Source organism: Manacus candei, unplaced genomic scaffold (genome assembly GCF_025592945.1).
Source record: "Manacus candei isolate 608988 ecotype Guabito, Panama unplaced genomic scaffold, ASM2559294v1 h1tg000014l, whole genome shotgun sequence".
Lineage (NCBI taxonomy): Eukaryota > Metazoa > Chordata > Aves > Passeriformes > Pipridae > Manacus > Manacus candei.
The window spans coordinates 53,127,597-53,142,305 of NW_026138062.1; the positions used below are offsets into that span (position 1 = coordinate 53,127,597).

Sequence of the window (14,709 nt, forward strand, 5' to 3'; positions counted from 1 at the left end):
TAGATAAAATTTTAAAAAATCTATCTTCTATTTTTCATACCATTCAGTGAAAGCTGATACTCCCTTGCAGCCTCATTATCACAGAAGCTGGAGAAAGATGAAAGTGATAAACACTATAAGGAATAACTGAAACAATGACAATCTATCAAGCTACAAAACTCCATTCCCATCAATTACTTCCTAAGATTCCATGAGCAGCTTAGAGCAGCTAAAGACAACCAAATAATGAATCTTAATGTTAGAGGGTATTTTTTTTTCTGCTCATGTTTCCTGTTAACTCCTCTGGCTCAATCAGTGTTTGTTCCTGATCTCTTCTCCTGCTAACAATATGTTGCTGTCCTGTCTGAATGGAGCCACATTCAGTTCATGTAATTTGTCCCCTTGCTTGGTGTTTCTTTGTGTGGAGTCCTTTCCAGCACTTCCCCTCTGTATGTATGTTCTCCCTTCCTAAGAACAGAAGTATGCCATGATACAGAGCTGCTACAGTGTTGTAGATGAAATACAGAACAAAAGCAATAGCCCAAGGGCAGATTTCTACTGATGATACCGCAGAGAGCTCTTCTTAATAAGACTGAAGAATCATCCAAGGATAGGAAGGAGAAGCAAGTTTCCTTCTTACACTTTAGTAGAAGAGTGTGTGGGCATTGCCTTCCCCCTCACCATATGCAAGCCTGTGGAGTCCTTCCTGGACCAGCTGTTACCTCTTTATTTAGAACAAAGAATCTGCCAAGAGCCATTCTGAGGAGAAAGATAGAAAGCCCTTGTTTTTTCCCCCTGCCCCCTATCATAAGTTAAGATACTTTCTTTTATTAGTTTTATGAGACTGCCTGCTGTATTTTACTATATGGCAAATTTCTCCAACTAGATAGAACAGTGAACCAACAATCTTTAGTAAGCCCTCTGGGTGATGTGGGATGTGCTCTGTGTGGGATTCACTTTTGACCTTATCTGAGCAGACTTCTCATGCTGAACGGTCAGAAAGGACAATGGCAGTTTGAAGAGGAAAAAAAAGAAGGTTGGGACCTAATCTCCTTTTCTTTGGGTAGATATATACACACAGGCAACCTTGCCTGGCAAGGTTTTCTGCACCTTGTGTTTTTCCTCATAGAAGGCTGGAAGCAGAATGTTCTGTGTGATTAGGCTATCCTAGACTACTGGTTCCCAAAATTCTGGACTGATTGGCTGTTCTCCCAAGCCTTCTCTCCGATTCACATATTTGTTACTGAAAACAGTTGTTCCCGAATCCATCCCCACAAACAATTAAATAATGTGTTTCTTGGGATACAGTACCTGCTGCTTATCATTGCTCTTAAAAGTCATATAGGATTTAAGTTACCACATGCTTTTGAAAATAATATTTAGAATTCATGACTGAGACATTTTAAAAATACTTCAGAAATTGCAGTGTTGACAAAAAGGAGAAGAGAAATGACTGCTAGATAAAGTGCTAAGCTGACTTCTGAATGAAGAAGGACAGAGCTCAGGACAGAGCTGAGCTGATTGGCCATATCTGTGGCACCTCTGTACAAATATATTTAACTGGAGACAGAAAACAGCAGCCAGAGAGAGGAGGAGGGAACAAGTTTGGAGTGGAAAGAGTTAAGTTGAGCTTGGGACAGGGAGGAGGAAAGGTGTTGTTTCAGTGTTTGTTTTTGTTTTCTCATTATCCAAATCTATGTTAATCAGCAATAAATTAAATTAAATTTCCCCAAGCCAAGTCTGTTTTGCCTGTGATAGTAACTGGTAAACAAACTCCGTGTCTTTTTAACTTCTCTACCTCTGCCCACCATCTTTCTAATCCAATTTTCTCTCTATGTCTGGCTGAGGAGGAGGAGTGAGAGAGGTTAGCCATCCACATGCCTGCTTCTTCTCTCTTCTTTCCCTAAGGGTGTTAAGCAAGCAAAAGGTCTGCCTGTCATCTGTAGTAGCTGTAAGGATTCCGTAAAATTGCCCATGTCCTATGGTTATATGTAGTCCCTTCTGGTTGCAGAAGGAATCACATCTCTATTACCGATAACTACGGGAGCGAGCAACTGTGCACACAGCTGTTTGACTTCTCATTTGGGAAGAGTACTTCATGTTTATTTTTTTATTATTGAAAGATACCCTTTCTGACCAGCCTGGATAAACTTTTTCAGTGTACAAGGCTAAGAAAATGTTAAGATTTATGTTAAAGCAAAAGCTTCAGTAGTCTGGTAAAAATATGCACATACTATTAGCAAAGAAAAAAGCACAATAAGCTTTTCTCAGATTTTAATCACTTAAAAGATGCTTCCTTTAAAACCATAGCATAATTTACATTGCAGGGACCTGTGGAAGTGATCTTCTCCAACCCCTGCTCAGAGCAGGACCAAATTGGGTTATGTCACTCAAGGCCTATTCTAATCTAGTTTTCATTATTCCTAAAGATCAAGATTACACAATGTCCCTGGGCAACTGTTCCAGTGTTTGACAACACCTGTGGTGAAATTACTTTTTCCTATGTAGAAGGAGATTTTAGTAAGGTGTAATAAGAGGTTATTACAGCTTGTGTGTATCTCATGTTCTACCACCTCGTGCCTACCCCTTTTTCATATCCTCCCATTAGGTGGCTGATGCCAGCTGTAAGTTCCCACCCCGCAGCCTGCTCTTCTTCACAATGAAAAAAAACAGTGTGTTAGCCTCTCCTGAGTAAGAGCTTTAATTTCAAGGTAAACTCACAGTTGACAATAGTGTTTGGTGCCTTGAGCTAGATTACCTTTTTCTTTTTTTCTTTTTTTTTTTCCCCTTCCATATTGCTCTTTTCATCAGTTTTTCTGATACATACACATACATTTTGGTGCTTTTCAAGTAGTTTGCTGCTTTTCTTGTATCAAGTGCTTGCTCTAGACTCATATTTCATCCTTACCCTGCCCAAATCTTTCCTCTCTTGTTTTTGCCTTTTTTTGCTTCGCGCAACCCATTCCCTGGCAGTCCTCCCATATATAATTAGCTAGTAATTGCTTTAGCTCTGCCTCTTTTAACTAAAAAATCCCTTACTCAACTGATCTCCTATCAACAGTTCTGCAGGAAAGGGTTCTTAGTCACTTCATTTATTTTATCTCAGTTGATTTGATGCTTTTCTTTACAACTCAAAATCCACACTTTTCTCTCCTTGTGTGTCTTTTATTTTCCACTGTCTCTTCCCCACCCAAACAGCTGTAGCAACAATGAAACTAGATCAACCCAGGGCGCTATTGCTTCACCATGACTTGCTTCTACCTCTGTCTGATCCCATCTCTCTCAGAATAGGACGCAAGATACACAGTAACAACCTGGCCCAGTGGGAATTTGCTTCCTATCACCATGAGCTAGTCATAGACTTATTTCTGGGTGATGGAAAAAAGCAGTGTTTTATCTAAAAAATACTTAGTGTTTTCTTTTCTGGTGTGTCTTCTACATGCTAATTATGCTGTCTGTCTTGCTTTATGACAGATGTAATGTCTAAATGTCTACATCATATTTCTACAGTATTATAAGTTACTAACTCCTTTCCATCATCCTGCCCTCTGAGTGCCAAACTCCATCCCTTGTTTGGAGTCATTCTCATTTGAGGCCCTCTGTAGCTCTGCACATCCAGTTTTCTTTAGGCCACAAATTCAGCTATGTCCATTCATCCTTCCCACTTTGACTCCAATGCCAGCTTTGACACTCTTCATTTTCAATACTCTCACATCTAGTATTTATTCTTACTGCCCTACAGTACACCTGGGAACACAACTCCCATATAAGAAACAGATCACTTGTCTCAGTAAAGAAGAGAGCAATTTTATGCTTTTCTAAATGTCTCCCTGTGTCCCACCTCAGTTCCAAATCATATCTGTGTACAAAAAGTCAGTTTCATCTTTATGACATTCCCTAAAACCACTACTAGGAGTACATAAAGCTCTGTTGAAGTTCCCAACTACTGTTCTTGGTCCTTCTCCCCTTGCTGCATTTTGTTTAGCTCTCAGAATATTTCCTCTCCAACCTTACTGTCCAAGTGAGCTTTCCGATGCATTTTTCTCTTTCTTAACCTCTTTGTTTTTTGGTCTGTCCTCTCCTGATTTTCATTTTCTTTACTCCTCTTCCCCTATGCCACTCTGTGATTCCAGCACTTTTCTCTGCTGGTTTTGATATTTGTTATAGAAGTCTGTCAGAAACTACTCCTCTGGCCTCCCGGGTGGAACTTGTCTCCAGTGAGCAGTCAGGCAAACACAGGCAATGCAGGGGCGAGTGTTGTAGCTGAGGAAAACTGGGTCAATGTCTGAGATGAGCTGTGCCCAGCTGAACTACTGTGGCATTCTGACACTGTGCCAAGATATGAAAAACAACTGAGACAAGCTGAAGGAAAAGCGCTTGCGCACTCTGAACTCTGCCTTCTCCGTTCATAGTAGCCTTGACTTGATGGGAAGTGGCAGCTTGCTCTGCCCCCTGAGGAGCTAGCTCTGCAACCCTCTGTCCTTGCATTGGATATTGTGAATCAATGAGAGCTAGATCTGTGTTTTCTTGGAAAGTCCTGGTGCCTGGGGGGTGATAAGTCGTACTATCGCTGGTGACAAGGCCTTCAGTGGCTTGGCTGGTGTTGGTGTTTTGTGTGAAGTTGTTCTGCAAGCACACCGTGGAGGTGTTTCAGGAGAAGCTGCTCTTGTTCAGGCTTTCTCTGGGTCTTTCTCCTGAAGTGGTAATGTTCACTAAGGCAAAACATGCGAGTTCTAGTGATGGTGGACTTGCTTCAGCTTGGATATTTGCTATAACTATCTCCAGTGAGCACAACGGTCATCTGCAGATGTTGTAAGACCAGAGCAAGTGGCCCTGATGCCATGATCTGCAGTAAGAAGGGAATGTAAGGTAAGATCCTTCAGAAACAAATGAGAGATGGATTCTGTCTGTGTGTGTAAAGACGGCCCTAGGCTCACTGTGGCTACTTGAATAAAGGGAAGTGGCTTTTGCCTATTTAAATTGCCAGGGAGTTTTTTTCTCTTTCCTCCTGACTTGACCTGACTATTTATAGTGACTGGACTGAGGCAATGCCAGGAAAAACTCCATGTCATGGGAACAATTACTATTGCTATCTGTGGGCTAAGGTCCTGAGTGCTGTGAGCTAGCCTATCTCAGACAATTTTGAAAAGAGATAAAGGTGCTCATGAATGTAAGCATGTCTGTGACTGGATGCAGAGGCAGGGTTTAGATGGAAGCAGAAAGTTTGTGATAGCTGCAGTGCCTGCTCTTGGAGGCCATTCTTGAGCTGCTTTTAGCTGGAGGCCAGTTAGTGTCTACTGTATTCAGTCCAGCCTTTTTGGCCAAAACTGCAGTTGTAAAGTATAAGTAACAACAAATTTTAAGTCACAGTATTTTTTTATAGCTATATATTCATTAGGAAGGTGAGAGAGATGTGAATCATATTTAATTACTGTAAATCAGCTTTGCTTGCAATATGCTGTATGATTTCATTTTGCTGTTTTTCTTCTGGAAATAGAAATACCCAGGGGCAGAACGGGAGTTTCAAAGCATGATCATTTCTCTCTATCTGCCATCCCTCCTGGAAATAACAGGGTGAGATTATAGGTTTATGTAGTAATTATTTTTCACTAGACAATAAAAAAATAGTCACTGTGGAGAGATCTTTCCTCCTAAATTGCTCAGTATTCCACTCCATAGTTCTTCAGCTGCCATTTCTGCAATGCGAGTGGAACCAGGAAGGGGAATCCTCTTTCTTATTGCTTTTTTTTCACACTTTTCTCTATCTTGTTCAAAGTCTTTTCTCAGATTCTTCCCTCAGAGGGAACCTGACAATCCTATTCTCATTTCACTTCTGAACATCTGAAATGAGATGTAGCCTAGTGTCAAGAACTTTCCATTCATTATTCCCTGTCCACCTACAATCACAAATGTGGTGAATGATCTGGCAGTGAGGCAGCCAAGGCCACAGGGTTCTATCCACACATTTTAATTTGCATATGTTTAAGGAAAATCACTGAATAGCTGAACTTGGAAGAGATCTCTAGAGTACACCTTAACCCCTCCCTGCCCATGCAGAGTCACCTCTAGCAGGTTGCCCAGGAATAGGTCCAGGCTAATTTTGAATTTCCCCAAGAAGGGAGACTGTACAACCCCTCTGGGTAACATGCTCCAGTGCTCAGTCACCCTCATGGTAAAAAGTGTTTCCATGTGTTCAGAGAGACATGCATCTGAATTATATAGTTTGTGTAAATATTTAGTCACCTGATATGGTATGAGGAAGAAGGTCTTCCTTGCTTCAGCCTTCCCCCAGGTCTGCAGGACGTGGCGTTCCTAAAGGCCAGTCTTGCTGGTAAAGATTGTGTCACCAGGACCCCCGTGCCACCCAGCAGTAGGCCCACATTTTCTCTGGTCTTCCTTTAGCTACTTCTGTACTTAGAGAAACCCTTCTTGCTTTTGACCTCGGTAGCCAGATGTGATTCCACGTAGGCTTTGGCTTTCCTAGCCATATGTCTACATGTTTGGACAGTGCCTCTCTGTTCTTCCCAGGCTACCTGTCCATGCTTCCATGCTTCTGTATCCTTCCTTTTTTGTGTTTGAGTTTAGCTAGGAAGTCCTTGTTCAAACATGCAGGCCTCCTGGCATTTTTTGCCTGAATTCCTGCTTGTTGGGATGATTTGCTTTTGCACGTGGAAGAGGTAACCCATGCATATGAACTAGCTTTTTTGGACCCACAGTGAAGTTTCATTTGTACAGTTTACTGAGCTGTAGTGGAGTGCTTACTATAGAAGAACCTATGTGTCTGCTTCACACTCTGCTGAAGTTGAATACAGGACAAGGGAGTGTTGCGTGTGGAGACATTGGAAATGTGTACATTGTCTGATACTTTGCTCTAAATGGTACCTGTATCACCAAATCACTTCAGAAACAGGCCAGGTTCCTTCTTAAATGTGGTTAGGCCTTTTTTTTCCTTCTTTTTTGTCTGCTGCTCATACTGGAAGTTTTTCTCAGAAGCCTGCTACTGTAGCTCGTGTATTGTTCTTGTAACCTGTAATTTACTGTAAAGTCACCTGTTTTCAGGTTGTCATATCTCTTCAGCATAAATAAACAATTCTTCATTCACTGACTTTTACAGTTCCAGAACTTCATTCAAAAATAGATGCTGCCTCAATGAGTAAGAGAGCTCATAGGTAGCAAGAAATCACCTAAGTGTGACACTGGGCAGTTCTAGGGAGACAGCAATAACATACCTTTGCATATAGTTCAGGCATATAATGTCAAGCACAGTGCATGGATGATGAAATTAGATTTTGTGAAGCAAATAAGAAAGAACATATGTAGATGTTTGATCTCTAGTATTTGTTATACATACCTATTCCAAAGTGCTGTCTCTATAGTAGTGTACTGTGTCAGTGATATGAGGATATACTCATATCATGAGGATAACATTGTTATCCATTAGCTGACACCATGTCCCCGTTGTATTCTTTCTCTATGTGTTACTTGGTTGGTTTTTATAAGCAGCTTTTGAATGCTTATGGCCACTTGGAGTGACTGCCCATAGCATTGATGAAATCTTGCATAGCCTTTTAAGCAACAGACTTGTTCTACCTTATATAAACTGGCTTTCTTTACCAAAATAGTAGTGCTACATGTTTGTTCCTTTACGTAAAACCTACAACATTGCACTTTTGCTTACTATCTTTGTCTAATTCATCAATAGTGAGCCATCCCTGCAGACCTCATCCCTGCATACCCAGGCTCAAGAGCAAGTTGCTGGTAGACTTCAAAGAACTGTGTAAAAATAAATATTTGTTTATTTCTAACACAATGTGTTTATTTTTAAATAAATTCTATTTACTAAATACCAGACAAATTCACAGCTTTGCTGGCTTTTCATATGATTTGCAATTGGGCTAAATATGAATCTACCTGAATTCTCTTAGCACTGCCCTTGTAGAGTAAATGTGGTTTTGCACTGCAGGGGTAAGGTCCATGTCCTCTACAGATTTCCTTCTAGCATCACATAGATGACAGATATTACCATTACCTATTCATTTTTACTACTGTGACTAGCAGCAAGGTTGTTCCCCCACTTGATATCAGGCTGTAGTACTGAATGAAAGAAAAGAAACCTTCTACAGTGTCTACCTTGACAAGTGGAACGAATGTGCCATTAGTTCTAAGCCTTGACAGAAGCTTGAGAAGGAGTTCGATGCAAGAAAAAACAGATGAGATAAAATTACTTGTAAGGAAAAAAATTCACATTCAGTTCAGCATTCTCAAATTTGAAATAAATAAAGATCCCTGAAAGTGGTAAATTTTGATTGAATGATGCTGCAGTGAGTTGAATGAGAACTTCCAATTCATAATACTCATAGTTTCAGTACAGGTGCATTTGCCAGTTAGTGTGAAAAATTATATTCTACGTTCGTGGCTGTTAGCAGAGTCTTAAACTGAGGGAAAGGGGTATAATTCATAAAGTGGACAAAATCTTACTTATTTTTTTTGTTTATCGGAACATATGGACATATCTTTCCATATAAGAATGATTTGATTTTCTGCCGGACACAGGCCTGAAGGCAAAGGCAGTTGCTCTTTTCTTACCATTATGGATCATATGAAAAAATTCCAGTCTCTTCTTCCCTTTTCCTTTCCATATAACAATGCATCACACACTGAATTTTGTCAGTTTTTGAGTGCTGGGAAGAACCAGTGTTCTCCTATTTAATAGCTATCATTCAGAGTTATTGAAGTCCCTTTTACGGTCTGACCTGTTTCAGGACTTACCACTCTTATCACTGTACATATGGAGGTTGCTCTGCAGCCAAGAAGAATTTTGAGAGAGAAGATGAAGTAATATGCTGAAGAAGAGGTATAAAGCTGATGGGACTCCACAGATGTTATGGGCTGTTATGTCTGGACAGCACCTGTAACTGCAAAGGGAATTGAACACATATGATCCTAATTTCATATAACACCTGTATACAATATTCTTCTCTTAACATGTGGGATTTTTTTTCAGATAATTTTTTGCTATCCACAATCCTTGGGAATATTCTGCTTCTGGTAACCACTAGAGCAGTTTGCTCTCTTGAGGGTGTCCTTTGTGTGTTTTGACATCAAATGCTGAGCTGAGGTCTATCTGAAAGTGTCCCATTCCTTGTAAATGCTCTTTATTGTGAAGTAACTAACCAAATGTCAGTCTGCAAATGAACTTTCACCTAGCTTATTAGTCCATAAAATCTAAAAGAACTGGATCTATTTATAGATCTATGTATAGATCTATTTATAGAAAATCAGCTTTAGAAAACTTGCATAAAACCTAGGTAAAAATGGTAAAAACTGTATCCTAGTACATCAGTGTAAGCTCCCAGCACCTCCTATTAGGTAATTCAGCATAGCATCTTTGCCAAACCTAGAGTGTACCATACTCCCATATTGTTATGTTTTTATTTTTATATTTTCTTTCTCTGTAGGATGGATTTCCATCCTTGTTTCAACTTGTTGCACATACATGTTTCTATGCATTTGCAGATAAAATTTGACTAATTAAGATGCTTTTATCCATTACTGGGAAGTTTTCAGACCTACAGGAAAACAGTAGGACTGCCAATCTTAGCATCTGCCCTTTGTTTTGATGTAAAATCCGCCATGGTAGTGTATATTAGTTTAAGCAATTATTATAGGTGTGTTGGGTGGGGGAAAGTGGGTGTGGGTAATACATGTAACTGTATGATATTTCCAGACAATCACAAGACTGTGCTCTTTGGCTTCTCCAATTTTAAAGGTCTTTGAATGAGTAATGAGAAGACAATTATTTCAGATGGCCAAAGCTGTCTCTGGACTGGATCTCTTTCATCTGCCAGTGAATCAATTCAAGCACTTATATGGAATAAACTGGTTTGAAATTGCAACTTGAATAATACGTGCTCCATAAAGCATCAAAACCAGTAGTAGCTACTCTATGTAATGACTTCTACCTGCAGAAGCAGCACAAGTTAAACATAATAAGATTGCAATGTTTCTGAAATCTGAATTAATGATTCTCCTGCTTTTGTCTCTCTCATTTTCCTCCTCTTAGCCTGTCCACTTGGTTTCTTTAAAGTGTCTGTGGGAGATGACCCCTGCCATCTATGCCCTGCCCACAGCCACGCTCCACTGCCAGGTTCCCGTGAATGTGTGTGTCAGAACCGCTATTATCGATCTGCTTCAGACAATTCTGATGCTCCCTGCACTGGTAAGTATTTGGACAAAGTATTTGAAAGCAAGAAGGGCAGTTAGTGAGAGAGGATGTGCCCAAATGATTCAGGGGAGTTGCAATTCACCTCTTCTCAAGACCTCTGGAATAATCCAAAACTTCTCATTGCTCCTGCAGTTTACTGCATGGTATATCCACTCACTGCGTGTAGATGACAAAGCAGAAGTGTTCGTACATGCTTTTTACAATGCTGATACATTGGTGAAACTGTGTTTTGAGAATACTGGAGTGTTGCAATACTAGATTTCAGAAATTAAAAAATGTCAAATTGTAGATGACTCATGCAATCTTAAATAAGTCCATTGCAAGTATGCATAAGGTACAGCTTTTCATGAGAAAATGGCATACTAATTTCTCATGAAATGCTAAACTAATTTCATACACGAGGTATTCATTGAAGGAGTTAACCAATATTTTCTTCCCTGTATCATTCAAAGTGTGAAGACCATATTAACTGCACAAAATTCAAATTCTGTGAATTTTATTTATAGAAATATAGATTGTTTTTCCGTTAGCTTCTCAGTGGTTCTCATCAATTATGACATTTTTCAGTCATTTATTAATAGGTCAAGAAAGAATAAGTAGATGCAGAAAATTAAACAAAGGTACCTATCAGCATTCAAAAATATAGCTTAAATAAGCATCACCCTTGAACTTTGTAGAAGTGACAGGGAAACACTGTATGGCTCTAAAGTTAAATACTCAGAAATTAGGAAATGTGATTGTGGGTTTTTTTCTGTAATCCTTTGCTTCCTGTACTACACAGAATCCACCTTCAGCAGCCAGCATCAAGCAGTCTGTAATTCGCAGGAATTATTTTTTCCTGGGCAGTTGTCTATCCTTTGGATTGACTGTGGTAAGAATGCTCAGGGGAAACTAGTGCATGATCATACAATTAAATACTATACCACAGTGCAAATGTTGAGTGGGCCCAGTTAAGATCAAAAAAGAAAACATAATTCTGACATTTCTTGATGTACAAATACTTCATCTTTCAGTAATACATTATGTGACAGTCTTCTGTGTGCAATTTTCCAACATAATTTATATTTTTAACAACATGGGAAATATAGCTATTGGAAATACTCAAATGCTCCAGCAATGAACTAAATTGCAGCCAGAGAGATCCCCCCCAAAGACCTCATCCACTTGTACTAATAGAGGATGACATCCTTTACATTGTTCAGTGTTAGACAGGGCAAATGTTTTGCTTTTTCGTCAATATTTCTTGACTACAGAGTAGTGGTGAGAAGGAGGATTCTTGGATTTCATTACAGCCTTCAGAGGGAAATGTTCTGTAAATAATGTTTTCCTTGCCCCTCCCCGTCACCGAGCCTCTGTGTCCCTGCCCTTCCCCTCTTGCTTTGTGTCTGCACCCAGGTTTAGCAGTGCAATAATGCTGCCTATTTTACCTCTCTGGACTTTTCACATTTTAGCTGCAGTGTTCTGTCCCATTGTCATCCCCATACCTTCTTCTGACTCTCTGCATTTTCCTTCTTCTCTTCACTGTGATTGCAGGAGAAGTGTTGGATGCACAGAATGGGCAGTTTTTCAGCTGTCAGAGTTTACCCCCATTGCCATTGAGGAATCTGGCTGGCATCAGGAATAATCCAGGGAAACTGTTGTCCAGTTCCTGTAATAGATGGAACAGGCTAACTGAAGTCTGAGAGAGTTCAGAGATATTAGGTGCCAAAGGAGAGAATTCAAGATCTCAGTAGAGATATATATTTACTAAACTTGTGTAAAATTTCAAAGGATTTACATTTCCCTAAACAATGTTCTTTTAGGGAAATGAAAAAGTCACACCCTTGAAACAAAGACTCTTGTTTATAATTTTATTTCTCTAAAATGTGATCATAAAGTTGTTCCTTTGTTTATGTGTGTGCTTGATGTAGCAAAGAATATGTTTTTCTTAGCCTTGTTCAAAGAAACAACTAGAGAAGAGTAAGAATGAGAATAAAAAGCAACTTGTTCTTCTGTTCTTTTCCCCTTGCTTTGTCTTCTCCCCTCCCCCACCTCTTTCCCATTCCTTCACGGGGTTTTGATCTTTCATTCTTTCTTCTAGGCATCCCCTCTGCTCCTCGTGACCTTAGCTATGAAATTGTTGGCTCCAACGTGCTCCTGACCTGGCGCCTCCCGAGGGACCTGGGTGGCCGCAAGGATGTTTTCTTCAATGTCATCTGCAAAGTGTGCCCAGCAGGGTCCTCAGGGCCATGCGTGCGCTGTGGGGACAGTGTTCAGTTTGAACCGCGCCAAGTGGGCCTGACAGAAAGCCGCGTGCAGGTCTCCAACCTCCTGGCCCGTGTGCAGTACACCTTTGAGATCCAGGCTGTCAACTTGGTGACTGAATTGAGTTCAGAAGCACCTCACTATGCCACCATCAATGTTAGCACCAGCCAGTCAGGTGAGGAGACCCCTGTGTCTAAGTCCCAAAATTTCTACTTCTGCCTCTCACTTGCTTTGCTTTGTCTTTTTACTTGTGTGTTTTGCCCTTTTTTATTGTGCTCTGCTAGCTTCACAGTTTCACTTCTGCCCTTCTCATTCCTTCCTTCTCTCAATGGGCTTTCCATTCTTCCCTCTTGGCAGAAAAATGAGTATAGCAGCTGATGTCATTATTGAGGAAAAAGCTGCCCTGGAGAAGAAGCCAATGGGAGATGTAGCTCTGTACATCAGACAAAGAATGTTGTTTGATTGTGCAGGAGAAGGGATACTGCCACGCTTTGACAAGGACTTTGTGAGCATCAGCTTGCCAGAGCAGGTGTTAGTGAGCATTTCTTCATTTCTCTTCATCTTCTCTGTCTCCTACTCTTCTCCATTTCATCTTCTTATTCTTCAGTCAGACTTTCCAGCATTTTTCACCTGTTCACATTTCTTTTTTGTCTTTGTGTTTTGAGGTACTCTAGTTTTCCATTCTCTCTTGTTTCTGTATACCACCTTTCATTCTCCTCATTTCAGTCATACTCTACTGCACTTTAACAAGAAGTACTGAGTGTTTCATCAAATCCATCCACTTTTGCCTTTCTGCATATCAAAATAAGGAGGTGGAAAATAGATAAGCACTGTCTAAAGATGAAGGTACAGTTAAAATTTTCAGAGAAGTGCTGTATGACAAGAAAGAATGTATACAATGATACTTTCTCATCACCTAAATGTACACATTCCTGGGATGGCATGTGTTAATACTGTGTGGTCTGGTGGGTCATAAAAGGATCTGAAAACTACAGTTTTACAATACCTAGAGAACCATTAAATGGAGTTTTGACAAAAAATCCAGAAGCAGAATCACCATTCCTGTTTTATTGAAATTGCTCTGTGGTCTTCTGCATTGCATGTATTTTTTTCTCCCTTGTTCTTGCCTTTTCAACTTTCCTGTTCTGATACGTGGTCTTGGAATACTATTCTCCTGTTAATAAGAAACTTTTTTTTGTTTTGCTTTTTGCATGGTAGAAATATCAAAATGTGTTGTACAGTTATATTCAAAGATGTTGTGATCCTTGTAACTAGGAACTAAACCATGAGGATGACTAAACCAAGCTACTAATGACTTGTGTGGGCAGTCAGAGTCTGTAAATACCATCTACAGGGACTGGAGCTAGAGAGAGCTACATATGTACAGGCATAGAGTTCTGCTAAATGTCAACATTAAGTGACTGGGCATATGTTGTTTTTTACAGGAATGTATAAGCTAATATGGAGAGGAATTGTACACAGCTTGTTTAAGAGGATATAATGAGGAGTAATGTGATGAGGAGGAGAAAGAGGGGGAGCAGTTTGAACTGAGTGACAGAAAATGTCTGCAAACATTTAGAGTTGTGTAAATGTTAAACTGAAACAAATCCCAAATGAGATTCCAGAGTGTCATGTGGAAACCCCTGCAAAACAAGGGTTTTGATAAATCTCAAGAAAAGTGCTGTGATACCAGATATGGCATCATGATCTTGGTTAAATCACATCTTATCATTTCTGCTTCCATGATATAGAAAGAAAGGGAATATATATACACCCCAAGTAATTTCCTACTGTTTGGGGATGCCAGGGGATTGACAACATCTGTTTCTTCCCTTTGAAATGTTACCTGACACTGAGTAGCAGAGCATCTATAGGATGCCTGGTCCCCTTAAGAGGCTGGCTGCAAGTGGGTGATCAGTTTTTGTTTACAGTACAATGTGGCTGGGTAATCTGTATGGTAATTCCAGGCAGTTCCTTTGGCTTTTCCTGGAGACAGGTGGGTGTTCTATTAACATCCTACAGAATTCTCTTTCTTCATACTTCTCATCTCAACCGTCTTCATCTATATCAGAGATAATTTAATTGAGCATCTACTTCCTCTCCTTTGGAATCACCAAACCTATGCTCTTCTTTTTCTTCTGTTTGATTTTTCTGACCACTCCTATTCCTCCAGTTATCTCTTGGTATCCCTGGGTGTCTTGGGTATGTGGGTGTTTCTCTCTAAGTTGCCTCTCTTTTGTGCTGAAGCAGTTTCAAGGGAG

At 40.1% G+C, this 14,709-nt stretch overlaps 1 protein-coding gene across 2 annotated transcripts in view; it reads left to right on the forward strand.

Annotated features, from left to right (window-relative positions):
* Positions 1-14,709, forward strand: part of LOC127468013 (ephrin type-B receptor 5) — a 69,536-nt gene that overhangs the window by 34,207 nt on the left and 20,620 nt on the right. For both annotated transcript variants that reach the window (XM_051780707.1, XM_051780706.1), the window contains exons 5-6: positions 10,043-10,198; positions 12,285-12,623. In XM_051780707.1, the coding sequence (XP_051636667.1) occupies positions 10,043-10,198; positions 12,285-12,623 (495 nt within the window). The remainder of the gene's footprint in view (positions 1-10,042; positions 10,199-12,284; positions 12,624-14,709) is intronic.